The 26,172-nt window shown below is 39.1% G+C and overlaps 1 protein-coding gene across 2 annotated transcripts in view; it reads left to right on the plus strand.

Moving 5' to 3' along the window:
* The first annotated feature begins 1,172 nt into the window (after positions 1-1,172).
* The window catches only part of ROCK1 (Rho associated coiled-coil containing protein kinase 1), a 146,776-nt gene continuing 121,776 nt past the window's right edge, over positions 1,173-26,172 (plus strand). The window contains exon 1 of one of the 2 annotated variants that reach the window (XM_032654443.1): positions 1,173-2,164. In XM_032654443.1, the coding sequence (XP_032510334.1) occupies positions 2,072-2,164 (93 nt within the window). In that variant the 5' untranslated portion in view covers positions 1,173-2,071. The remainder of the gene's footprint in view (positions 2,165-26,172) is intronic. The other variant, XM_032654444.1, reaches the window with a different exon arrangement.

Consider the following 26,172-nt stretch of genomic DNA (forward strand, 5'->3'; position numbering starts at 1 on the left):
CAAACAATAGAACATTTTCCTAACCTCTGACTCACAACAGAATGTTGGTGGACTGTTCAGATGCTGTACAGTGCTTTTTATATAGACAATTGGTTCATCTGTAGCATTCTCCAGTGTGGGGCAAAACATCCACATTTTCTATTTTTAGCAATCCTTTATTTGACCTATGAGCAAAACTGAAGATTGATTAGAAATGAATTAAGGTAGATGTCCTGCTGAAAGCAGTGACGAACATTACTTTATCAGCAGATTGGATAACACGTCTCACCCTATCTCACACTACAGTCAATGAAGCAATTGAATTAGGAGGAAACGGCCATTACTTTCACGTTCTACTTTAGTCTGGTAAAATCACTATTCTAAGTTTCACTGAATGTTTTGAAATCGAAATGGCTGAATTACACATCAAGAAGAGAACTACAGTGGGAGTGTTAATCGTGTGAAAGAGCTAGTATGAATAACTTAAAAAATATTGATTTCTTTCCTGAGATTCTTTTCTTTTTTTTTTTTCTTAAACTAAATTGAGCTTGACTTCTATTGACCATATCTTCCGGAGTCAATAGTTTAAAGCTCCCCTGACACACACGCTCGCTTTAGGAGGGTCATGTACTGCACTGCTTCGTAATTTTCCCATGGAAGCAAAGACGGGTTAAACGACGTGGGGTTCACGGAGGGCCGACGATGAAGCACTACTGAAGACCAGACTCCGCTGGTGCTAAAACGCTGGTCCCTGCCGGCGAAAAGGCATCTTGCCTTTGAAAAACAAAACAAAAAAAACTATCTCCAAAATAACAATAACAAGCACCCTTTCTCGCTAGAATTCTCCTGATGGCTGCAGCCCAGAGGAAGCAGAGCTGGGGCAGCGGCCAGGACGCCACCGGAGGCAGCGAGAGGTCCTACTCCGCGTGGACACCCACAGCTGCTTCCCGAGACGGCTTAGCTGCTCAACGCCTGCAGGAGCGAGGGCGGTGCCGCCCGCCGCGCCCTGTCAGCTCCTCCCCGCTGCCAGCCTTCCCAGGCAGCCTGCGAGGCCCCGGGGGCGCCCCGCCTTCCGCCCCGCCCGGCCCAGCCTGGCCCTGCGGAGGCGTCAGAGTGCGCGCGCGCGCGCGGCGCGGGCCCGGTTCCCCTTCCGAATGTCCGCGCCCCGCATGCGCAGTCGGCGCCGGCGGTCTCCGTTTGTTTGAACAGGAAGGCGGACATATTAGTCCCTCACGGCCCCCCTCGCCCCACCCCCCAAGCACTCGCCGCGCGACTCGCCCTTTCGCCAGCCCGGGCCACAGCGCCTCCCAGAAGCTCCCCCAGCCGCAGCCGCCGGGACCGGACTCTCGTCTCCCTCACCGCCCCCTCTCCAGCCCGTCCTCTCCCAAGTCTCCATCGGGCACCGACCTCGCCCTGCCCCGCCGGACACCGCAGCAGCAGCCCCGGCAGCGCCGGGACAAAATGGGAGACTGAGGCTATCCCGCGGGGACCAGCTCTTGGCCGAGGCGGATCGGTGCGTCGGGCCGGGCCAAGTGGATCCGGGGATGCAGGGCTAGACCGTCTCCAGCGCCTCAGAGAGGAGCGGGCCCGGCCCGGGGCCCGAGCGGCGGCGGCGGCAGCGGCAGCGGCAGCTGGCACAGCTCCGCGCCCGCCCTTCGCTTTCGCCTTTCCTCTTCTCCCTCCCCTGCTGCCCGGAGGAGTCTCCACCCTGCTTTTCTTTCTCTCCCCCCTCCTGCCCATCTCGGGACCGGGAGCCCTCCATGGCGAAGGCGGCCGGGGCCCGCTAGGCTGAAGCACTTCGCCGGAGCGACGAGGCTGGTGGCGACGGCGCTGTCGGCTGTCGTGAGGGGCTGCCGGGTGGGATGCGACTTTGGGCGTCCGAGCGGCTGTGGGTCGCCGTCGCCCCCGGCCCGGGGTCTGGAGAGCGGAGATCCCCTCAGTGAGGGGGAGGAGGGGGAACCGGGCGCACCTGGTGACCCTGGGGTTCCGGCTCCTCCGCCCCGCGGCCGCGAACCCACCGCCGGAGGAAGTTGGTTGAAATTGCTTTCCGCTACTGGTGCTGGTACGAGGGTATTGTCACAGTAGCAGCAACATGTCGACTGGGGACAGTTTTGAGACTCGGTTTGAAAAAATCGACAACCTGCTGCGGGATCCCAAATCGGAAGTGAATTCAGACTGTTTGCTGGTGAGTAGCACAGTTCTCTTTTGCTTGTCGGAGGTTCTGTATTTATTTCCTTCCTCTTGCTTTTAGTCTGGTTATCTGCAAAAGAAAGTTTCAGGTGTGCATCATCTTGGAAAACACCAAAATCTGGTGTTTTTCCTGAAGAGTCTTGGAGTACCATTGAAAGCTCATGCCGTAGACCTATTTATCATTGGACTGGCTCTGCACTCTGAACTTTTAGCTCTGACTCAGTTTATCGTTACACAAAAGATACTTATAAACCTCTGTTGCAGGCGATTATATAAAAAGTTACCACGTCAAATTCATTACTACGTATATAGTTTGTTGAATGGCGACCTTAGTAATATTAATCCTTCCTATCGGTTTGACAGTAAAGTTGGAAAAGACTGCTTCCATTTACAGCTATTTATCTCCTTAAGGGTTTAATTTTTAGACTTGTGACAATGTAGAATCGATATTGAGGACGTGATTTTTGAGCCAAAATGTCATAGGTGATTTGAGTCTGAGGAACTTTTTGCTGGACTATTAAAGTTTAAAAATCCAAGATATCTGATGGTAGGTCATCACGATATTAACATCTTTTACAATATTGTTGATTACAAAAGTACTGCACAGATATTTTGTCATAATTGCCTTTTTTGGTGGTGTTGTGCTTAACATTATAACTTTTGAAACATTCTGAAGAAGTTTTTATGATATGAAAGTCCGAAACACTATTTAAAAAACTCTTCTGTGGTTGATAGCATGAATAAGTATCTGTAGATAACTGGAGTTCTTAAGTTTTTTCAAAATCTCCTAATACTAATAGTTGAAAACTATTTGTAAGCAAGTTTTTCCTTTACTGAACAGCCAAAAGTTATGTAATAATCCTATTTTGGCCCAGACAAAACCACGTTATCTTAAAAGTTTCAAGGAATATGTATATGGATAGTAATTTACAACCTTCTCAGAGAATTAATGTTAGATGTCCACAGTATTTGGGATTAAAATTAAGTGAATTGAATAATGCCATTCAGAGAAATAATACAATTTTAAAATCTCATCTTGAATCAGGAAAATGATGTAGATCATTTAAAATTAACATACATTTCAGTTACTCTAAATACCTGTGTATATATTTTTTAACACATACGGGTCTACAAGAAAGTTTCTCCCCAAAGCTTTCTAAATTACTCTAAGCATCCTCGACTGTGAAATAAGAGTTGTGGGTTGTATATTTGAAATGTCACACCCACATTATGGATGCTCTTCATATAGAGAAACAAAAAAGAGGGTTGATGCTTAATACAATTGAAAACATTTTATTGAATAAGAGAAGGAATTAGAACTTATCTTTCTAGGAAGGATTTCTATAACTTTTAAGAAGTCTAATTCTTCTTTTAATATTTGTCCAATTTTTGTATATCTCTTGATTTTACTTTGCTTTTTGATCTCCTTATTCCATGAAGCAGTGTTACAGGGAGGGATTAGTAGGAATTTTTTTGGTTGGTTTTAGTTGTCTTCTAGCCTCTTGCCGTAGCTTCATTTGGTGGGAACCTCATAAATTTATTGAAATGTGGAGGATACAAGGAAATGTAAGTCATGAATTCTTTCCTTGAAAGTCCATTCTATTTAGAAAAACAAGTCCTAATCTCACACACATACACAAAAATAAAGCAAAACACTTCACAGATTGAGAAAATATGTGATAAATTTCAAATGATTGGTATAGGTAATAAACACTCTTGGATATTGAAAGGAAGAACTCTGTGAGTTGAGAGAGCCACAGTATGCTGTACGCTGGATGGATAGGATTTAGATAGAAGGTAGTCAAAGGAGGAGTGGAAGATAACGTGAATAGAGGGTGGAAACATGACGGGCTCGCACATGCTAGGGGAACAGAAGATAAAGTTGGAAGGATAGATAGGGGTTAGAGTGTGGAGGATTTGATTGCTAGGGTAAGGAGTTTAGATTATTCAGTATGTTGTGGCTATTAAATATTTATAAACAGGGCTGTGCTAGGGTGAATGAAGATGAATGTGGTAGTTGTGTGCAGGATGGGTTGTGTGGAAAGAGACTGGAGATGGGGTGTGTGGAAAGAGACTGGAGATGGGGTGAGATTTGAAGTTTTTTAAAAATTTATTTTAATAGTCCAGAAATGATTGAAGCTCAAAATTGGGGCATTAGAATGGGGAAGGAGAATTGATGGAATTTGATTGGCACGGTTGGGGAGAAGGGGCAACCAAGAAGAATAGTTAGATGACTAAAAATTTTAAGCCTGGGTTATAGGGAGACTGGTGAAAACAGGTCAGGTTTGGAAATCGCTTGGGAAGAATTGGCTACAGATAAATTCAGGTTTTTTTTGTTGTTGTTGTTTGTTTTTATTTTTTAAAGAACTCTTCTTTTTTTTTGATAAATTCAGTTTTATATTTGTTGTGTTTGAGGGGATAGTAGGACAACCACAAAGACATTATCTGTAGACTATTGGAGATATGAAACTGAGCTCATAATTAAAGATAACAGTTTGGAAATCATTAGCACACAGATGCAAGTTGAAACTGATGTAATGATAAAAGGGTAAAGAGCAAAGAGGAAGAGTCAAGAAAGTAGGCAGGTAGTCATGCCCTCTCAGAGTTAGGACAGCCAAGTATCTTGGAGCCCAAGACGTAAAAGAACATAGTCAACAGACATATTCCCCCATCCCCATTTTTCTGTTGAGTTCCATAATTGCTTATTGATAGCTGTTGAAATTTTATTATATTAATCTGAACTTGGTAAAGATTGAATTTTTCTTTGGAGGCAGAACCCTTTTTCCAGTTTTGTAGCATCTAACATGAATTTTCTTTGCATGATTATTTTATGTTTATCATCAAACATTCATTCATTTATTCAACCATGCAGAATGACCTACCAGGCAGCTTCATCTTTTTCAGTGAGTCTGTTTTTACTCTTCCCTGTCTGGACTTTGGACATCTCATGTATTGTAGGAACAATACCCTTTTTAAATTGATTGACTTTCCCTATTATTTTGGCCTTTGTTGCTTTATTTAGCTGATACTTATTGAGTATGTATTTTGTGCCGTGTGCAACACTCAAGTTCTAATATTTTTTTGGTAATCTCAGAAAATAAAGTTGTCAAATTATGTTTTCTTGACTGGACCTACTCTTCAGAAATGAAAGTTCCTACACCTTTTGATTTCAGAAGAGTTTGTTGGCATAGGTCTTTTTTTAAAAAATTTAATTAATTAATTTATTTTTGGCTGCCTTGGGTCTTCGTTGCTGCCTGTCGATTTTCTCTATTTGTGGCGAGCAGAGGCTAGCTACTCTTTGTTGCGGTGCGGGGGCTTCTCATTGCGGTGGCTTCTCATTGCGGTGGCTTCTCGTTGTGGAGTACGGGCTCTAGGCGCGCGGGCTTCAGTAGTTGTGGCTCGTGGGCTCTAGAGTGCAGGCTCACTAGTTGTGGTGCACGGGTTTAGTTGCTCCGTGGCATGTGGGATCTTCCCGGCCCAGGGCTTGAACCCCCTGCATTGGCAGGCGGATTCTTAACGACTGTGCCACCGGGGAAGTCCCTGGCATAGGTCTTTTAAACCACCTCACCCACAAAGAAAACAGTTTTTTTTGTTGAGTATTAGTAGTTATAAAATAATGTAGCTGGTAGAAGCCCTGATAAATGATTTCTTCAACTTTTTCTTGAACACATAATTTATTTTAAAAACCAGGTAAGCCCATTTTTCATATTGCAAATGTAAATGCTAAAATAGTCTGCAGATGCTAAGGTAATACGGTACCTAGTCACTCGTTTCCTAGATCATCCAAATTACTCAACGTTGGTTTTCTGTAAGTCAGATTCTTTCCAGTGTCCTAATGGTTCTCTTACTGTCCATGTTATAGTTTATAATGATAATCAAGAGCTGTTTTTCTTTTTCCAACTTTTTTTTTAAACTTTAGAATTATTTTATCTAACGTTTGTTAACAATTTCTCAATAGTTTTGAGTACCTCTGAAAACAGTAAGCAATGGAGTTTAATTAACGTTTATTTTTCCAGAGGCAAAAATGCCTACAATTTGTAAGCTAAAAAGGAAAAACAAAGGCAGGTGAGTGGGAAGATTAGGTATATATTTGTCTTGAGGTTTGACATATATTTCTTGAAAATAAAGCTATCTGACTGTAGCATCTTTTTTTTTTTTAGTTTTTGTTTCTGACCTTTTTTTTCTAGTTTTGTTTAGTTGGTGGAGGTGTAACAATGAGTGAGTGGCATAGAGGGAAGGCAACCAATAATAGATGAACAGTGCATACCGAGTTCCAACACTGCTGTCCCCTTTGTACGTATTTGTTGCTACCATCATTCATTAGTCAGTTTTTCAGAATGTAGAAGGCAAATGTAAATGAAGTTTTGAGTTTTTCCTCTTTAAATTCTCTTTTTCTGGGCTTCCTTGACCTAGTGCTTTTCCATCTTTACATTGCTGACTTCTTTTTCCTTCAGCCACAGTCTTTGGCCCGTAATACTTAGCTTTCTCTTCACCTGTCTTGGAGAATTCATCCATTCTTATATCTTCAGCTGCTATCATCTCTGTACCCATGATATCCAGGTCTTTATTTTTTAGTCTTTTTGCTGTTTTTGAATCCTGAATACCTGACTGCCTATTAGGCATCTCTACTTGGATGTCATATTTTTACTCAAATTACTAATATTCCAAAATAAGCTTCATGTCACATAACTTAACCTGTTTTGTCATTAACACTGCTAGTGTGCCTGTCACTCAAATGGAACTTTCGTTGTGTACTTTAACTTTGACAATCCTAGGTCACATGTTGGATTATTTCAAAAGATTGTGGCTAGCATTCCAGATTCTAGATTATTGCTGTATAGTCCCTCTTTGTGTCCTGCCAGTTGCATTGATCACATTTGGGGTTATATTACTGTTGGTGGAATGAAAAGACTTGAGGTCATTAAGTCTTTGGGCCTTAAAGCTATATGCTTGCTAGTGTTCATAATTCATGAGTTAATGAGTGTTACCAGTATCTGTTGCATATCTGGTTAGTTTGGATCAGACTGTTTTGAGGTCATTCATTCAGCAAATCTTTGTGTAGGTTCTAAACGTGGATTCAAATGTAGGCTCTGTCGTGTACTTACCAGATGATTTTAGGTGAATTATTTTAACCTCTCAAAGCTTGTTTCATCTTCAGGAAAGTGGAGGGATGATAGTACTAGATTTTCGTAAAGATTAAATAATGTAGACAAAGCAATTATCACAACATGTGACATTTAGTAAGCATTTGTTAGTTGGTAACTATTATTTTTGTCATATTTATAGTATTCCTGTTATATGCTAGTCACTGTGCTTAGGCTGGAAGTTGATATTTATTGTCTTCTCTAAGTGCAGAGTAATTTATCTGGCACTTCAAACCATGCTTGTAAATTCATAATCCAGCTATACTTTATTTGAAGTGTCCAAGCCAGTTGTTACTGACAATGAAGACATTTAGATGAGATTCAGTAGAATGAGGAGGGGCTTTTGGAGATTGTTTATTCATTTAGTCATGATTTATAACATACCTACTTTGTGCTAAGGGTTCAGAGTGATAAAAAACATAGTTGGGAGCTGGTTTACAGAGATTTAGTTATCTTACTCTCTTTCTGTGTGTATCTTATACTTTCACTATTCTGTTAAACAGCCCTATTGCACCACAAGAACCCTGTGGGTGTATAGAGAGGTGGCTCAGAGTAATAGCTGAGACATGAATTGGGCCATTCATTAATCTCTTGAGTCAGAGCTGCTTTTAATCCAGAAGAAGGAACCACAGATAATATTTTATAATGAACAAAGAGTAAATTCCCAGTTTTATTTTATTTTATTTATTTATTTTTAAAATTTATTTTTTTTTGGCTGTGTTGGGTCTTCGTTGCTGTGCACAGGCTTTCTCTAGTTGCAGCCAGCGGGGGCTACTCTTCGTTGCGGTGCGCGGGCTTCTCATCGTGGTGGCTTCTCTTGTTGCGGAGCACCGGCTCTAGGCTCGCGGGCTCAGTAGTTGTGACTTGCAGGCTCTAGAGCACAGGCTCAGTAGTTGTGGCGCACGGGCTCAGTTGCTCTGCAGCATGTGGGATCGTCCTGGACCAGGGCTCGAACCCATGTCCCCTGCATTGGCAGGTGGATTCTTAACCACTGCGCCACCAGGGAAGCCCCAGTTCCCAGTTTTAGATTAGATTTTGCATAACTTTACAATTTAGTTTTATTTCATGATTTTAAATTTTGATGTGTTTATATGGTAAAAACTAGAGATTCTGATATATGACAGAAAGGCCCACATATCAGGAAATACTACATACGGAGTTCTGTTGCTGAAGATAGTCTAGTAGCTCCCCTTCCCCATGACCATCCCCACTAAAAAAGAGGTACATCCATTTAGTTTAAGCCCAGAACATAGCTGATGAATACCCCACACATGTATGTACAAGGAGGTGAACAGATACTACTGCATTTCACAATGGAAAATATTTTTTAAAATATCCTGTTAGCATGGTATAGTGAAAAGTACACTGGACTGGAAATTCAGCACTGACATATCCTTGTTTTGCTGTTAACTCTCTGTGTAGCCAAGTAAATCTTTTTTCTCATCTGGGCTTCATCTTCCCCAATGAAGAATTGGACCATGTAGTTGCTAATGTCCATTGTGTCTCTAAAAATTCTATAAGTCTTTATTATAATTCCATAAACATTAAAAAGTTATGATTTATTATTTAAGAAGGAAATTTTTTTTTTTTTTTTTTTTTTTGCGTTATGCGGGCCTCTCACTGTTGTGGCCTCTCCCGTTGCGGAGCACAGGCTCCGGACGCGCAGGCTCAGTGGCCATGGCTCACGGGCCCAGCCGCTCCGCGGCATGTGGGATCTTCCCGGATCGGGATACGAACCCGTGTCCCCTGCATCGGCAGGCGGACTCCCAACCACTGCGCCACCAGGGAAGCCCAGGAAAATTTTAAAGTTAAGTGATTTGGGGGTAGAAGTATAAGAATAGGAACCATCTTTGGTAAGTGCTATTTTTGCAACTAGTTCTACATAGCCTTGGAAGATCATCCTAAAATAACTTTTAATTGTTATATTTGGCAGTTATTCTTTTTTGCATTTGTGACTTGTGTCATAATTGTAGGGGTTTGTGCTTTTTAAACAGAGAAAGTAGTAATTGAGTTACTTATCTGTTTTCCACTAAAATGTATACATGTACTAGTTTACTTTTCTAATGTGTCTGCCCTTCCTGTTTGGGATTGTGAGATGTAAGAGTACATTTTCATAATAGTTTCTAAACAGTTAGTAGGAACTTGAATGTTCAAATTAACATTCAAAGTTTGATGTCTTAGGAGAGAGGTTGTCTTAAACATGTATCATATTTTAAAGCATACCCTAACCTGTGTCCCTCCTTTATTCCTATGTTTATTTTTATTATTTAATTTTAGTTTATTGTTATTCCCATACTTTATTTATAGTCTTTATTCCATACTTTCTATACTGATTTTTGGCAAGAAATTGGAATTTTATCTTAGATTGTTCCCTGGAACTAATTTTGAAATGGTGAACTACAGTTAACTCTTCTTTTTTCTCTTTGCTGTTATTCGTTCATTAATGAATAATGAATTCATTTATTCAGCAAATATTTATTTGCTGTGTACTGTGTGCTAGGTGCTCTGGTAGGCACTGGGGACCCCATGGTGAGTAAAAGCAAAGGGCTCTGCCTTCATGGAACTTACAGTCCCAGGAACAGGATAAGTTATGAGCAGATATGAATGGGGTAAAGCTTGAAGGGGAGGTAAGAGGTATGATCATGCCTTTTCTCTTAGGTGGAGTATATTTAAAGACTTGTGGTGAATTAGTCTAAGTGTGTAATTTTCAGATATGTCTGTAGATTGTATGTACTGGATTCCCTTGAGGACTTGTTAAAAATGGAACCTGAGCCCATGCCCAGACAAAGTCAGAATTTTGGGGTATGAGTCCTAGGATCCTGCATGAGATGTGGATTCTTAGACATGCTCAAATTTGAAAACTATGGTTTTAGTGGAAAAAACATGGATTTTTGTTTTGTTTGGTAATTTTATAAATGAAAAATTTCAAACATACATCAGTAGGGAAAATAGCATAGTGAACCCCCATTACTCAGATTCAGCAGTTTTCAAAATTTTGTCATACTTGCTTCATCAGACATCCTTTTTCTTGCAAAAATATTTTAAAGCAAATTCCAGATATTGTCATTTCACCCTTACATACTTCAGTAAACATCTCAAAAAAATTTTTTTCTTACATTACCACAATGGCCATTATCATGTCTAACAAAATTAAAAGTACCTTGGTATCATTAATTCCCAGTTTATATTCAAATTTCTCTGGTTGTCTAAAACGGTGTCTTTTTTGCAGTTGCCTTATTAGAATCTAGATTCGGACAAAGTCTACATGTTGCTTTTGTTTGTTAGGTCTTTTAAGTCTCTTTTTAATGTAGAGCAGTTTTTCCCCCGTCTCCTCGATCTGCCACCCCCATTGTCTTGTTGAAAAAACTAGGTCATTGGTACCATACAGTGTTTCATATTCTGGATTTTTTTTGTTTGTTTCCTTGTCATGTCATTTAGCTTGCTCCTGTATCTTCCATGTTTCCTGTAAGTTGGTAGTTAGATCTAAAAACTCGTTTTAATTATTTTGACCTTTTAGTCAGGAGTGTTTCATAGATTGTATTTTCTTTTGCATCATATCAAGAGGCATACAGTACCTGGCTGACCCACGCTTTTAGTGATGCTAAGGTTGGTCAGTGTGTTCAGGTGGTGACAGCCTGAATAACTTGCTTTGTAAAATCCTTTAGTATCCTTTCAGCTAATGGTTACATCCATTTATAATTTTTAGCTGAAGCAGTTATTCATCAGGGAAAGCAAAATAATGGTTTTCTAATTATGTCATTCCTTTCACATTTATTAACTGTAATTCTTCTGTTAAGAGAATATAAGAATTTAAGAATGTTTACTCATCATCTATAGGGCTGTTTGCTTACCGTGAAATAGGGTTCATAAAGTACAGGGTGAATGCATCAGTCTTTCTCTTTATTTTTATTTTTTTTTAGGTTTTTATTGGAGTATAGTTGATTTACAATGTTGTGTTAGTTTCAGGTGTACAGCAAAGTGAATCAGTTATACATACACATACATCAACTTTTTTTTTTTTTTTTAGATTCTTTTAGTCTTTCTCTTTAATTGCCACTTTTCAGAGTGAGGTATTTTGGAGGTTTAGTGTGCTAGACATGGCACAAATTGGGTATTTGAGGGAAATTTAAGAAAGGGACTATTTACAAATGTATAGACAGTATTTAAGGAAATCAGTAGGGGTATTACAGTACCTTGGGACAAGTAACAGTGGGGAAAGAGCTACTACCACTTTTAGGATGACAAGGGAAGAGAGCAATTGGAAGGGTAGCTCTACGGAGAGGGCTTTCTGGCAGGGACTGTGGTTTTAAGTAGAGATAGAAGCATGTTGATCTGGCAGTAAGGGAACAAGGGGAATATATCCCCTGCTGTTATCGGCCTCCCTCCCTACAGTCTCCTACTGTGGTCTCCCTTTGCCTAAAAGGCTGGTATGCAAAAGAACTCATTAATCTAGTCCATAAAGTTCAGCGGATAAGATATACCCAACATTTATTTATTTCTCTCTTTTATTTTGTTTTTTATTTTTGGCATCATTGTGGAAACCATTAAAAAATATATTTGATGTGTTTCAGTCAATTTTTGTCATCTTTGCTATGCTCAGTTTGTCCTGTCTTTGACTAATGGGAGCCTCTTTACATTGACTCCCATCTTATTTGTCTATGATCTTAATAATCTTTGAGGGAACTTCCTCGTTTCTTGGTGTAATAAGATGACCAGGCTCATCTTGTACATACATTTCTTTCCCCAGACTTGGAAATCAGCCATTTAGTGGGGAACTGGATGCTAGTACTCATTACTACTGGTTGAAATTGCTTCTTATCCTTGTTTAATAATTAGGGCTGTGAAATTTATATTTGGAAAGAAGAAAAAATACTTTATACTGATAATTCTAGTTTATGTTTATCATCACTTTGTATTTTTTGCTTTTACATGGAAAGATCTTAGTTCTAACAACACTAACATAATTACACATTTGTTTAATTTCCAAGAATGTGGGTATGATATAAATGAAAGAAAAACTGAATGGTTGGTGGGTGATGGTGGGTGGGGTCTGAAGTACAGAATTGTACTCTCTAGTTGACACTGTAAATTGTAAACTGAAAAATTGTATGGCCTTGGACAGCTAATATCTACTCTCTGACCCTTGGTTTTCATTAGGAGTATTAGTACAAAATTCAGTAGTTGAAACCATCTCCAAACTGTCTTTAGATACAAGTGTATTTAAATTCCCAACCTTATTAAGAAATTCTGTTTTAGATATGTCTTCTATCCTTTAGTTAATTTTTAAAATTTTAATGCTGTAACAGTAGGACAAAGAAAATGTTTCCCTAATTTTTATCATCCACTCTAAAAGTGTTTACTCATCTCATCCTAATTGTATTTCCTTTGTTTATTTCTAGTAATATCTAGTCATGGAGGCAATATAGCATAGTGGTTGAGAGCATGAGCTTTGCAGTCAGACTGTGTGATTTTGAATCCCAACCAGGTCAGGCACTTAGTAGCCTTGTGAGTTTGGGCAAAATTCTTAACTTTTTTAGGACTCATATGCTTACATCATCCTCAAATGAGATTAATCATAGACTCTCATAGGGCTGTTAGGAATATTAAATGTGATAATGCTAGTGCATGTAACATGCTTTGCATAGTTCTCAGCCTTTAGTTAATGTTAGCTATCATTATCATCATCATTGTTTTCATTATATGTCTTCACAATTTGTTCTGGGAAAAAGGACTTTTGTGTTGACCAAGAGCATTATTATCCACTTCCCCATTCCACAGGCCAACTTTTTATTTAGTTGAGTGATCTTGGACAAGTTATCTAACTTCTTTGAGCCTGAATATATTTAATCTGCAAAATGAGAATCATAATAATATTTACTTCATAGGTTTAATCATGAGGGTTAAATGAAATAATTTATATGCAAGTGTTGTAGTTTCATCCAGGTGTTAATAGTTACTCCTTTCCTTGCTCTACCTTTATATTACAGATTTATGAAGGTTCCATTGTAGTTAGAAATACTAGTACTTGGAAACTTGGGAGAAGAGTAGAATGGGATTCTTTATTTGAAATATTTCTTGAATCTGATTTTTGCTTTCTTTTATTTCTGCCCTTCTCAAGTCGAAATTTTCAACCCAACATTCTTGGGTTTAGTGGGCCACCCTAGCAGTTTGCCAGTATAGTCCATACTATATCTTTCTTTTTCTTAACTTTAGTGCTTTTGGTCATGTGGTCTTAGTTTCCCTATTTACTTAGTCTTAATTCCTACCATTCTCCAAAATAGATGGTATGTTCCAGGTGGATTTCCTCACTTTCTACAGCATGTTGCCTGCTCTTTCCCACCAGGCCTTATCTTTCTCTCCCTTTGAGTTCTCCTCTATGTCCTCCTCGCCAATTTTCTCATCTTTATAGTCTAACATAAGTTACAATTGTGTTATACTGTTATTTTCTCTTTTGAACTTCTATAGTACTTGTAGTCTGTCCCATATAGTTTAGAACTTGATCAGAACTGTGTTGTATGAGTCTAAAGTGTTTAGTCTTACCTGTCTAATGAGAATTACTAATGAGGGCTTAGTAATTTTGGACATTATTGTTCAATGAATACTTTTTGATGGTTGTGAATGATTATATGCCCCCCCCATTCCCCTGTTCTTTCTCTCTGAATTTGTTAGGATGCTGTCAGTTATACATGATAGCACTCAACTTGAATTTTCCTAGGCAAAAAGTATTTCTAGAGTCAGAGAAACCTGATCTCATTAAAAGTATAAAGATTCAGTTGAACTTCAGTAAGAACTGGAACTTGGGCCTCAAATGGAAACAAGCCATTCTCTCTCTATTCTTATTCTTGCTTTGTGTTGTCATTCGGACTGTAGACTGGTTTTAGTCACTTGTGTGGAAGATACCGTTGCCCAGAGCGCTGGAGCTTTATATCTAACAGCTTCAGCTTCAACCACTGATTTTAAATCTTGGAGTCTCAAATCCAGAGCTCTGGAGCAAAAGATGCATCCATTCAGCTTGGGTCAGGTGCTCACCCCTCAACTAATCTCTTGTGATAAGGATCACATGAGAACTATGAGAATGGGGAAGCAGTTCCCAGGAAAAGAAGAGCAGTGGGGCAAGGCAGACTATAACATAGATGTTCCTTATACCACTCCTCCCTTCCTTCTTTTTTTTGACCTTGGCTGGATCGCTTAAACTCTCTTCAACAGCCTATCCTTCAGTCTGTGAAAGGGAGTTAATAATAATTTATTTCATAGGGTGGTGGTAAGCATTAAATATGATCATCTGTAAAGCATGGTTTGAAACCTCACAAAAACAGTTGTGTAAGCTGATGATAAATGGCTGCCCCTAGGTCCCTTTTGCCCTTCTGCCCTGTGCTCTTCTGCCCTGGCCCCAAAGCTTTTTTGTTTGTAGGAGTTTATCCTGCCATTCTAGGTTGTTAGGTGGTCTTTTGGCATTACCTGTCTCAACCCAGTCCCCCATAGCTTCTATCATCTTTTTGAGTAGAAGAGAATGAAGTTATTAACCTCGTATAGCTTTTCTCAGGTGGTTTTAGAGTAAATATTTATTATAATTAAATGAATTATAATCTAAATAAAAACAATGGCCTTATTTTTGTAATTGTAGCATTCATGCTCAGTCCCTGCCCCTTTTCTTCTTATAGTAGTGGCAGAGTAGCCACTTAATTTAGTGAATTGAAAGCTAAGGGCCTATAGAGAGTCTACTCCTTTTTACCTATATTAATTAGGAATCTTTATTGGAAAGGACTGAAAACTCAACCCAAATTAATTTAAACAACAAAGAATGTTATTGCCTCTGAATACTTGATAGGTAGATTCTAGCTTCAGGAATGTCTTTTTTCAGGGCTCAAATGATGTGACTGGGAGCTGGCTTTCCAAATCTGCTTCTTTAGTATTGTCTCCTTTCTCAGGTACATAACTCCTTGTGGTTGTAAGGTACTTGCCATTAGTTTCCATGAGTGCTTGTTCACGCATAGTGGAAGAAAAAGTCTTTTCTTCTAACCTTTAAATAGAGTTTCTAACTGATCTGGCCCACTAGATCATGTGCCCATATCTGAACCAGTCACAGTAGTCAGAAGAATGGTGTGATGGTAAGCGTAGGCCTCCGTCATGAGCTCCAGTCTCAGAACTGGGAGTGAGTCGTCTTATTCCAAGACAGAGTATTAGAGTTGCATGAGGGAGGGATGGAAATTGGAGTTCAGTTTCCAAGATAGGGGGAAATGACCTACTGGGCAGTCGCAAACAGCAAGTATCTCCTATATTAGATGGAGATTCCTCACCAAGAGAGACCCAAGTTATGATAGTTTATTCTTCCTTATCTTTTTTGTAAATGACGTTCTTACTAAATTGTTAAGTTATCTGACATTAGAGTTAGCATAAGTATTGTCAACTAGTTGCTAAAGACTGCCAGTTTAAGACCACAGCTGGATAACATTTGGTCCTTTAATGAAAGGATACCTGTATGCTGCTTTGCCTTAGTGATAAGTCTTTGGGTAACTTAGTGAAAGATTTCCAAATGCCTGTTCATGGATCAACCATATCAAAACCAAATACAGATTCTGGCAGGCCTCACCACAGCCTTACCGTACGAGAATTGGAGTTGGAAGATGTAGTATGCTGAAATTTGTATTCTTAACAGAGTCTAGGTGATTGCATAGCCAGGTTTGGGAAGGACTGAATAGTTGCCAACTAGCTAGACATTATGCCTCCTGCATATACCTCATTTGGGAAGCTGCTGTGAGGAAAACAAAATAGATGGAAGTGGTAGGATTGGATAGAAAAAAACTTGCCTCCCTTTTAAGAAAGTATTTTCTCTTTTTAAAAATATGTTTTAAGAAAGAACAGGTTATATGAAAAAGAATGAACGTTTTCTGAAAAAGCTGGTTTTGTTTTAGTTTGTTTGGTTGATCTGATTTCAGGCGGGGCAGGAAATCAGATTTGATAAAGAATTCAAGTAGTGTTACCCTCAGTCATCATTGTAACTCCCCAGTACCTTGTTCCTTTGCCAGCTAAAAGGAAAGGACCTCCTGTTTTCTTAGTACTTATGAAGAAATTGTTTAAATGTGAATAGGCTATGAAAGAATAGTATAGTATATTTAAAAAACAGATTTTTAAAAATAAATTCGAAAGAGATTGGAAATTTACTGTTCCTATGAGATTAAAATTTTTTTCCTAAATGAAAACATATTTGAATTACTTAAATAGCTCGTGGGCTTCTGAGCTATTATATATTGAGATATTGATGCTCAACATGTAAGCTCCATGAGAGCAGGTATCTGATTGTCTGTCTGGTTCACTGATGTGTCACTAGTTCCACGAGCAGTGCCTCGCATATTTTAAGTTTTCAATAAATATTTGTTTGTTGTTGAATTACTAGAAAATGTTTTTGTTTGCTTCTGTGATGAAAGCCAAGAACAGCTGACATGAGGTTAAGAGATACGGTGTAATTGGTAATTTATTTAAATCTAAGCTGTATCTGTTCTAGGGGGATAATATATTTTAAAACTACAAATGGTATGTATAAAGGTATAGGTGGGTTCCCCCACTCCCCAATATCTTTTATTTTTATTTACTTATTTTTTTTGCGGTATGCGGGCCTCTCACTGTCGCGGAGCACAGGCTCCGGATGTGCAGGCTCAGCGGCCACAGCTCACGGGCCCAGCCGCTCCGCGGCATGTGGGACCCTCCCGGACCGGGGCACGAACCCGTGTCCCCTGCATCGGCAGGCGGACTCTCAACCACTGCGCCACCAGGGAAGCCCCCCAATATCTTTTAATTTTGGATGGGGAGCCAAAAGCCAATATATTCATCTTTATAAGACTTTGCACATTCATTATTTTATTTAATCTTTACAACAATCCCATGGGCTGACTGATGCAGATATTATTCTTTATAAATTAAATTAAACCTTAGAAAAGGTAAATGAATTGCCTGACATAACAGCGTATCATCAGTAACTGGCAGGCTTTCAAAGATCCTTCGTCTGTAGTATAGTGGAAAGAGCATCAAAGTTGTAGATAACATGCCACAAAGAGAAGTGTTTCCACAGCACTTAGGAGAGTGCTTTGTACACAGACTGCACAAAGTGAAAAACATTTAAATTGAAAAGTATGGGCATTGGTAAAAAATGGAGTGGGGAAGATGAGGTATGTAGTAGTAGGGAAAAGATCTTGCTAAATGTTTATTGACTAGGTTGGAGGGGGAAGGTAAGTAAGTTCTGTAGTATTTTACTTCAGAAGCAGTGGTCTAGAACTTGACTGGGTAAGGGATGGGAGTCAGTTCTTTGACTGTGCAATGTATTTATTGCAAGGTTTAAATAGCTTTCTGCTAAAACATATCTTTGTCGGATTTGACACATCTGGAAAGTGAGTATTGGTAGGCAATCTAAGCCATGAAGCATGGTGATCTGAAGTAGAATAAAATGATGCGTGATGATTAATGACACCATCATGCACATTAATTTAACAGTAGACAGTAGTAACATTTTACTGAATTGGTATCAAATAAGATACGGGATGACTTTGGGAACATGTTAAAAAAATTAATATCTGTGTATTTGGTGCAGGGATTACTGTCCTATAACAGAACTGAACATTTATCAGGGGCTAGGGATGGGCTAGGGGATTGACTGCAAAGAGGTACAAGGGAACGTTTAGGGTGATGGAAGTGTTCTGTATCTTGATTGTGGTAGTGGTGGTGGTTATACAGCTGTTTGTCGAAATTCATTGAACTATAAACCTAAAAAGGATGAATTTTATTTTACGTAAATTATACCTCAATAAACCTGAATTTTTAAAAAAGAAAAAATACTTGGTGAAAGGATTAGTAGTCCTATGACAGAACTAAACATTTATTTGCTACTGTCAGTAATATAGCCTTTGAATATGAGGGATGTGTCTGTGTGTGGCTTCACTTATGTATGTATGTGTCACTTGGGAAGGACCTGTGCTGTCTGAATTTTGAAATGTGATGATTGAAAAACAACTGGTAATATTTGTGGCCAGTGATAAAATTAGAGCTTTTATGTGAAAATTAGAATTTTGGAAAACTTGTATTTGCCACCCTGAGCTTGACAGCTTTCCAGTGCCTAAAGACTTTTCTCATGTAGTTGGTGGTGACATTAATAAATGTGATTTTTGAACATTGTGTGATGAAATGTATCAACATTTGGAAGAGCTCATAATTTTTTGGAAGAGCCAATATTTTCTCAATGACCAATTATAAAATCATCGATGAGTAAAAGATCTACTCGAAGTACAAGATAGGCCGTTACATTTTTTTTTAATTAATTTATTTTTGGCTGTGTTAGGTCTTCATTGCTGCACGCGGGCTTTCTCTAGTTGCGGCGATTGGGGGCCACTCTTCATTGTGGTGTGCGGGCTTCTCATTGCGGTGGCTTCGCTTGTTGTGGAGCATGGGCTCTAGGCGCGCAGGCTTTAGTAGTTGTTGCATGTGGGCTGAGTACTTGTGGCTCTTGGGCTCTAGAGTGCAGGCTCAGTAGTTGTGGCACATGGGCTTAGTTGCTCCGTGGCATATGGGATCTTCCTGGACCAGGGATCAAACCCGTGTCCCCTGCATTGGCAGGCGGCCTCTCAACCACTGCACCACCAGGGAAGTCCACCATTTAATTTAAATATTACAAAGTGAGCGCAAAAAGTTCATTGATACAGTTTCAGATTCCATACTGCAAATGACTTTTTTTTTTTTTTTTTTTTTTAATGTGTCTGTGCCATGTGGCTTGTGGGATCTTAGTTCCCTGACCAGGGATTGAACCCGGCCCTGGCAGTGAAAGTGCAGAGTCCTAACCACTGGACTGCCAGGGATTCCCTAATGGATTTGTTTTTAAAAATCCATTCTGATGATCTGTCTTTTAGTCAGTGTGTTAAGAGTATTCCCATTTAATGTAGTATTAACGTGTTTGGGTTTGTCTCCCATTTTATTACTTATTTTGTACTTCTTCCCTTTGTGTTTTGTTCCTGTTTCTCTTTCTTGTCTTCTTTTGGGTTATTTATACATTATTTAGTATCCATTTTAGTTTATATATTGTGTGTGGGGTTGTTAAATAAATTTATTATTTATTTATTTATTTTTGGCTGAGTTGGGTCTTCGTTGCTGCGCATGAGCTTTCTCTAATTGTGGCATGCGGGGGCCGCTCTTCATTGCTGTGCGTAGGCTTCTCATTGTGGTGGCTTCTCTTGTTATAGAGCACGGGCTCTAGGCACGCAGGCTTCAGTAGTTGTGGCTCGAGGGCTCTAGAGCGCAGGCTCAGTAGTTGTGGCACATGAGCCCAGCTGCCCCGTGGCATGTGGGATCTTCCTGGAGCAAGGCTCAAACCCGTATCCCCTGCATTGGCAGGCGGATTCTTAACCACTGCGCCACCAGGGAAGTCCCTGTGTTTTTGATGATATTTTTCATGCAGTTTTTTTAATGGTTGCTGTTCTAGGCATTTCAGTATACATGCCTGACTTTTCACAGTATGCTACCACTTTTTAAGGAATGTAGGAACCTTACCACCATAAATGCCCCTTCACCCCTCCCCTTTATGTTGTAGTTGTCTTATGTATTTCAGCTATACACATTGACAATTGCGTCAGAAAATGTTATAATTTTTGTCTTCATTGGTCAAATATATTTTAAATAACTCAATAGGAGAAGAATAGGTAAATTTATCATTTTGGTTGCTCTTCTTACCTCATGTTCCAAGTTTCCTTCCACTATTGTTTTCCTTCTGTCTGAAGAACTTCCTTTATGAGGTGGTGTTTTTTTTTTTTTTTTTTTTAAGTAGTCCTTTTACAGCAAGTTAGCTGGCTATGAATTTTCATAGTTTTCCTTCCTCTCAGGCTGTTTTTATTTCATTTTCATTCCTAAAGTATATTTTTAGTGGCTATAGAATTTTGGATTGATAGTTCTTTCCTTTTGATACTTTAAAAATGGTGTTCCACTTCTTTCAGAGGTTTCACATAGTTTCTGGTGAGAAATCTTCAGGTATCCAATTCATTCTCCCCTTGTAATAAGTAAGGTCATTTTTTTCTGGTTGTCCTCAAGGTATTTTCTTTGTTTTTAGTTTTAAGCAGTTTGATTATGATGTGTCTGGAAGTAGGTTCCTTTGGGTTTATCCTATTGGGGTTCACTGAGCTTGAATCAGTAGCAAATATGGGAAATTTTCAACCTTTGTTTCTTTAAATATTTTCACTGCACTAAACTCTTTCTCCTGTCCTTTTGGGACTCTTAATAGCACAAATGTTCCCCTTTCTGTTGTCTTTCCACAGATCCCTGGGGCTCTGTTCATTTAAAAACAATTTTTTTTTTCCTTTGTTGATTAGATCATTTTTACTGATGTATCTTCAGGTACAGGCGTACCTCATTTTATTGTGCTTTGCTTTTTTGCACTTCACAGATACTTTAATTTTTACATGTTTGTGACAACGCTGTGTTCATCAAGTCTGGTGGTGCCATTTTTCCAACAACATTTGCTCACGTTGTGTCTTTATGTTGCATTTTGGTAATTCTTGCAACATTTCAACCTTTTTCATTATTATATTATTATGGGGATCTGTGATTAGTAATCTTTGATGTTAGTACCATGACTACTGAAGGCTCAAATGATGGTTAGCATTTTTTAGCAGTAGGGTATTTTAAAATTAAGGTGTGTGCATTGATTTTTAGATATAATATTATTGCACAGTTAACTGCAGTATAACATAAACATAAATTTTATATGCACTGGGAAACTAAAAAATTCGTATGACTGGCTTTATTGCAATATTTGCTTCATTGTGGTAGTCTGGAATCAAACCCACACCATCTCCAATGTATGCCCGCATACTGAGTCTTTTCTCTTGTCATCTCTGTGTTGCTTTTGAGCTTATCGAGGGTGTGCTTTTCATTTTGGTCATTGTATTTTTCCCTTCTGAATTTTCCATTTAGTTCTTTTTTTATTGCTTACACTGTCTAACCATTAATTCCAAGTGTTTGCCCTTATTTTGGGAGCATTTTAATAATAGCTGTTTTAAAATAATAGCTGTTTTAAAAGTCTTTGTTAAGTCTTTGTTAGATAATTCCAACCTGTGTGTCATTTTGCTATTGGCATCTGTCATTTGTCTTTAACTTTTTGTTTTGAAATAATTACAGATTTACAGGAAGTTACAAATATAGTGCAGAGAGGTCTAGTGCACCCTTCACCCAGTTTCCCTTGATGGTTACATTATGCATAACCTTGGGACAGTATCAAAACCAGCAAATTGCAATTGGTTTGATGTGTGTGTACAGTTCTGTGCCATTTTTCCACATGTGTAGATTCCTGTAGCCACTGCTACAATCAAGATACAGAACTATTCCATCACCACAAAGATTTCCCTGTGTTACTTCTATATAGTCATATCCCCCCACCCCCCATATCCCTAACCCCTGGAAACCACTAATCTGTTCTCCATCTGTATAATTTTATCATTTGAAGAATGTTATTAGAAAAAAATCATACAGTATACAACCGTTTGAGATTGTTTTTTTCACTCCTCATAAAGCCCCTGAGATCCATCCCCATTGTTGCAGGAATCAGTAGTTCATTCCTTTTTATAGCAGGGTATCATTCCATAGTGTGGATATACCACAGTCTGTTTAGCCATTTACCTACTGAAGATAATTTTTGTTGTTTCCATTTTTTGGCTATTAGAGATAAAGCTGCTATGAGCATTTGTGTGCAGGTTTTTGCATGTACAGTGTTTTCATTTCTCTGGGATAAATGCCCATGAGTGCAAATGTTAGGTCATATGATACTGGCTGTAAAACTATTTTCCAGAGTAGCTCTACCATTTTATATACCACCCTGCAATGTATGAGAGAGACCGTTTCTCTGCATTCTCATCAGCATTGGTATTGTAACTATTTTTCATATTAGTTGTAATGAGTATATAGCGATATTTCATAATGACTTTAATTTCCATTTATTTAATGGCTAATGATATTTAGCATCTTTTCATGCAGTTATTTGCCAGTCAGTACATCCTCTTTGGTGAAATGTCTGTCTATAGCTTTCTCCCATTTTCTAATCAGATTTTGTTTTGTTTTTAACATCTTTATTGGAGTATAATTGCTTTACAATGGTGTGTTAGTTTCTGCTTTATAGCAAAGTGAATCAGCTATACATATACATATATCCCCATATCTCCTCCCTCTTGGGTTTCCCTCCCACCTTCCCTATTCCACCCCTCTAGTTAGTCACAAAGAACCGAGCTTATCTCCCTGTGCTATGTAGCTGCTTCCCACTAGCTATCTATTTTACATTTGGTAGTGTATATATGTCCATGCCACTCTCTCACTTTGTCCCAGCTTACCCTTCCCTCTCCCCGTGTCCTCAAGTCCATTCTCTATGTCTGCATCTTTATTCCTGTCCTGCCCCTAGGTTCTTCAGAACCAATTTTTTTTTTTTAATTCCATATATGTGTTACCATACAGTATTTGTTTTTCTCTTTCTAACTTCATTTTGTATGACAGACTCTGGGTCCGTCCACCTCACTACAAATAACTCAGTTTTGTTTCTTTTTATGGCTGAGTAATATTCCATTGTATATATGTGCCACATCTTCTTTATCTGTTCATCTGTTGATGGACACTTAGGTTGCTTCCGTGTCCTGGCTGTTGTAAATAGAGCTGCAATGAACATTGTGATACATGACTCTTTTTGAATTATGGTTTTCTCATCGTATATGCCCAGTAGTGGGATTGCTGGGTCGCATGGTAGTTCTATTTTTAGTTTTTTAAGGAACCTCCATACTGTTCTCCATGGTGGCTGTATCAATTTATATTCCCACCAGCAGTGCAAGAGGGTTCCCTTTTCTCCACACCCTCTCCAGCATTTATTGTTTGTAGATTTTTTGATGATGGCCATTCTGACTGGTGTAAGGTGATACCTTATTGTAGTTTTGATTTGCATTTCTCTAATGATGAGTTATGAGTGATCTTGAGCATCGTTTCATGTGTTTGTTGGCAATTTGTATATCTTCTTTGTAGAAATGTCTATTTAGGTCTTCTGCCCATTTTTGGATTGGGTTGTTTGTCTTTTTGATATTAAGCTGCATGAGCTGCTTGTAGATTTTGGAGATTTGTCAGTTGCTCAGATTGTTTTTTATTGTTGAGTTTTGAGAGTTATTCAATTATTCTAATATATATGGTTTGCAAAAGATTTTCCCCAGTATTTGGCTTGTCTTTTCATCCTTTTACCTGGATCTTTTGCAGAGCAAAAGTTATTTTCGACAAAGTCCAATTTATCAAAAATTTTTTAGATTTTTAAAATACATTTTGTGTCATGTTTCAGAAGCTTTCACTAAGTTGTAGTGCTCAAAGATTTTACCCTGTTTTCCTAAACACTTTAACATTTAAATGAGTGATCCAATTTGAGTTAATTTTTGTGTGAGGTGTGAAGTTTAGATTGAGGTTCATTTTTTTAATGGATATCCAATTCTCCAAAACCATTTATTGAAAAGACTACCTTCCTCCATTGAATTGCTTTTGTACCTTGTCAAAAATCACTTGGCTATACTTGTGTGGGTCTGTTTCTTGGTTTTCTATTCTGTTCCATTGATCTATACAGTTGGCCCACTGTATCCACAGTTTCCACATCCACAGATTCAACCAACTGCAGGCTGAAAACAGTCTGGGAAAAAAAATCCAGAAAGTTTCAAAAAGCAAAACTTGTATTTGCCTGTAGTCAGCAGTTATTTACATAACATTTACATTGTAATTGCAACTATTTACATAGCATTTTCATTGTATTAGGTATTATAAGTAATCTAGAGATGATTTAAAGTATAGGGGAGGATGTGTGGATGATATATACAAAGGCTATGCTTTTCCCCCCCCCCCACCCCCCCCCCGCCCCGCACCGTGCAGCTTGCAGGATCTTAGTTTCCAGACTGGATGGAACCGGGCTCCAGCAGTGAAGGCACCAAGTCCTAGCCACTGGACTACCAGGGAATTCCACTGTGCCATTTTATTTAACGGACTTGAGCATCTTTGGATTTAGGTATTTGCAGGGGTCCTAGAAACAGTCCCCCAGAGATGCCAAGGGAGTACTGTATGTGTGTCCTTCCATGAGTAGCGCACACTGTCTTGATTATTGTAGCTGTGTAGGTCTTAAACTTGGGTACAGTTATTCCTACACATTATTCTTTCTCAAAATTGTTGTAGCTTTTCTAGTTCCTTAGCTTTTCCATATAAATTTTAGAACAATCTTGCCTATATCTACAACATGTACAAAAACTCTTGCTGGGATTTGATAGGAATTGTGTTAAACCTATATGTCAGTATTGGGAGGATTGATGTCTTTACTATGTTGAGTCTTCCAATCCATGAACACCATATGTCTCTCCATTTATTTAGATCTTTTAAAAATTTCTTTCATCAGTATTTTGTAGTTTTCAGCATAAATTCTATATTTGCTTTGTTAGATTTATTCCTAAATATTCTTTTTTCATCTGAGTAAATGTAAATGGTATTGCGTTTTTAATTTTGGTTTCTTCATGTTCATTGCTAATATACAGAAATACAGTTGTTTTTGAATGTTGATCTTATATCGTATGACCTTGTGGAACTCACTTATTAGTTCTAGGTGTTTTTTTGTTTATTTTTGTGCTGTAGCTTCCTTCTGATTTTCCTCATAGACAATAATACCATCTGTAAATATGGACGATTTTATTTCTTCTTTTCTGATATGTATGCCTTTTTTTTTTTTTTTTTTTTTTTTCGGTACGCGGGCCTCTCACTGCCGTGGCCTCTCCCGCCGCGGAGCACAGGCTCCGGACGCACAGGCCCAGCGGCCACGGCCCACGGGTCCAGCCGCTCCGCGGCACGCGGGATCCTCCCGGACCGGGGCACGAACCCGCGCCCCCTGCATCGGCAGGCGGACTCCCAACCACTGCGCCACCAGGGAAGCCCGTGATATGTATGCCTTTTATTTCCCTTACTTTATTGAGCTGGCTCAGAGTTCCAGTGCTATGTTAAATTAAGAGTGTGAGAAAGGACATCCTTGCCTTGTTCTTGATTTTTGATATGAGGGATATCATAGATTTTTGCCATTAAGTATGATGTTAGTTTCAGGTTTTTTTGTAGATGTTCTTTATAAGTTGAGGAAGTTCACCTCTATTTCTAGTTTTCTGAGAATTTTTCTCATGAATAGGAGTTGGATTTTGTCAAATACTTTTTTTTTTTTTTTTTTTTTTTTTTTTTTTTTATGCGTTACGCGGGCCTCTCACTGTCGTGGCCCCTCCCGTTGCGGAGGACAGGCTCCGGACGCGCAGGCCCAGCGGCCATGGCTCGCGGGCCCAGCCGCTCCGCGGCACGTGGGATCTTCCCAGACCGGGGCACGAACCCGCGTCCCCTGCATCGGCAGGCGGACTCTCAACCACTGCGCCACCAGGGAAGCCCGTCAAATACTTTTTATGCATCTGTTAATATCATGTGATTTTTCTTCTTTAGCTTGTTCATGTAGTAAATTATATATGAAGAGAACTTTTAAGATATACTCTCTTAGCAGCTTTCAAATATTCAACACAGTATTGTTAACTGTAGTCACTACTGTACATTACATCCCCAGGACTTATTCATCTTATACTGGAAGTCCAAGCCCTTATTTTACAACTAAGACCTCTTTTCATTCTAGTCCAGTATCCCTTCTTAGAGCAGCTAATGACTATTGTCATTGCCTCTGTGTGTGTGTGTGTGTGTGTGTGTGTGTGTGTGTGTGTGTGTGTGAGTGTTGGAATGTGAACGGGCGCCAGCCATCACTGTGGTAGAAGATGGAAGCCTCTTCAGGCTTGAGTCATTTTTGGCTCAGGGGTCTTCACAT

Source organism: Phocoena sinus, chromosome 14, assembly GCF_008692025.1.
Source record: "Phocoena sinus isolate mPhoSin1 chromosome 14, mPhoSin1.pri, whole genome shotgun sequence".
NCBI classification, from domain to species: domain Eukaryota; kingdom Metazoa; phylum Chordata; class Mammalia; order Artiodactyla; family Phocoenidae; genus Phocoena; species Phocoena sinus.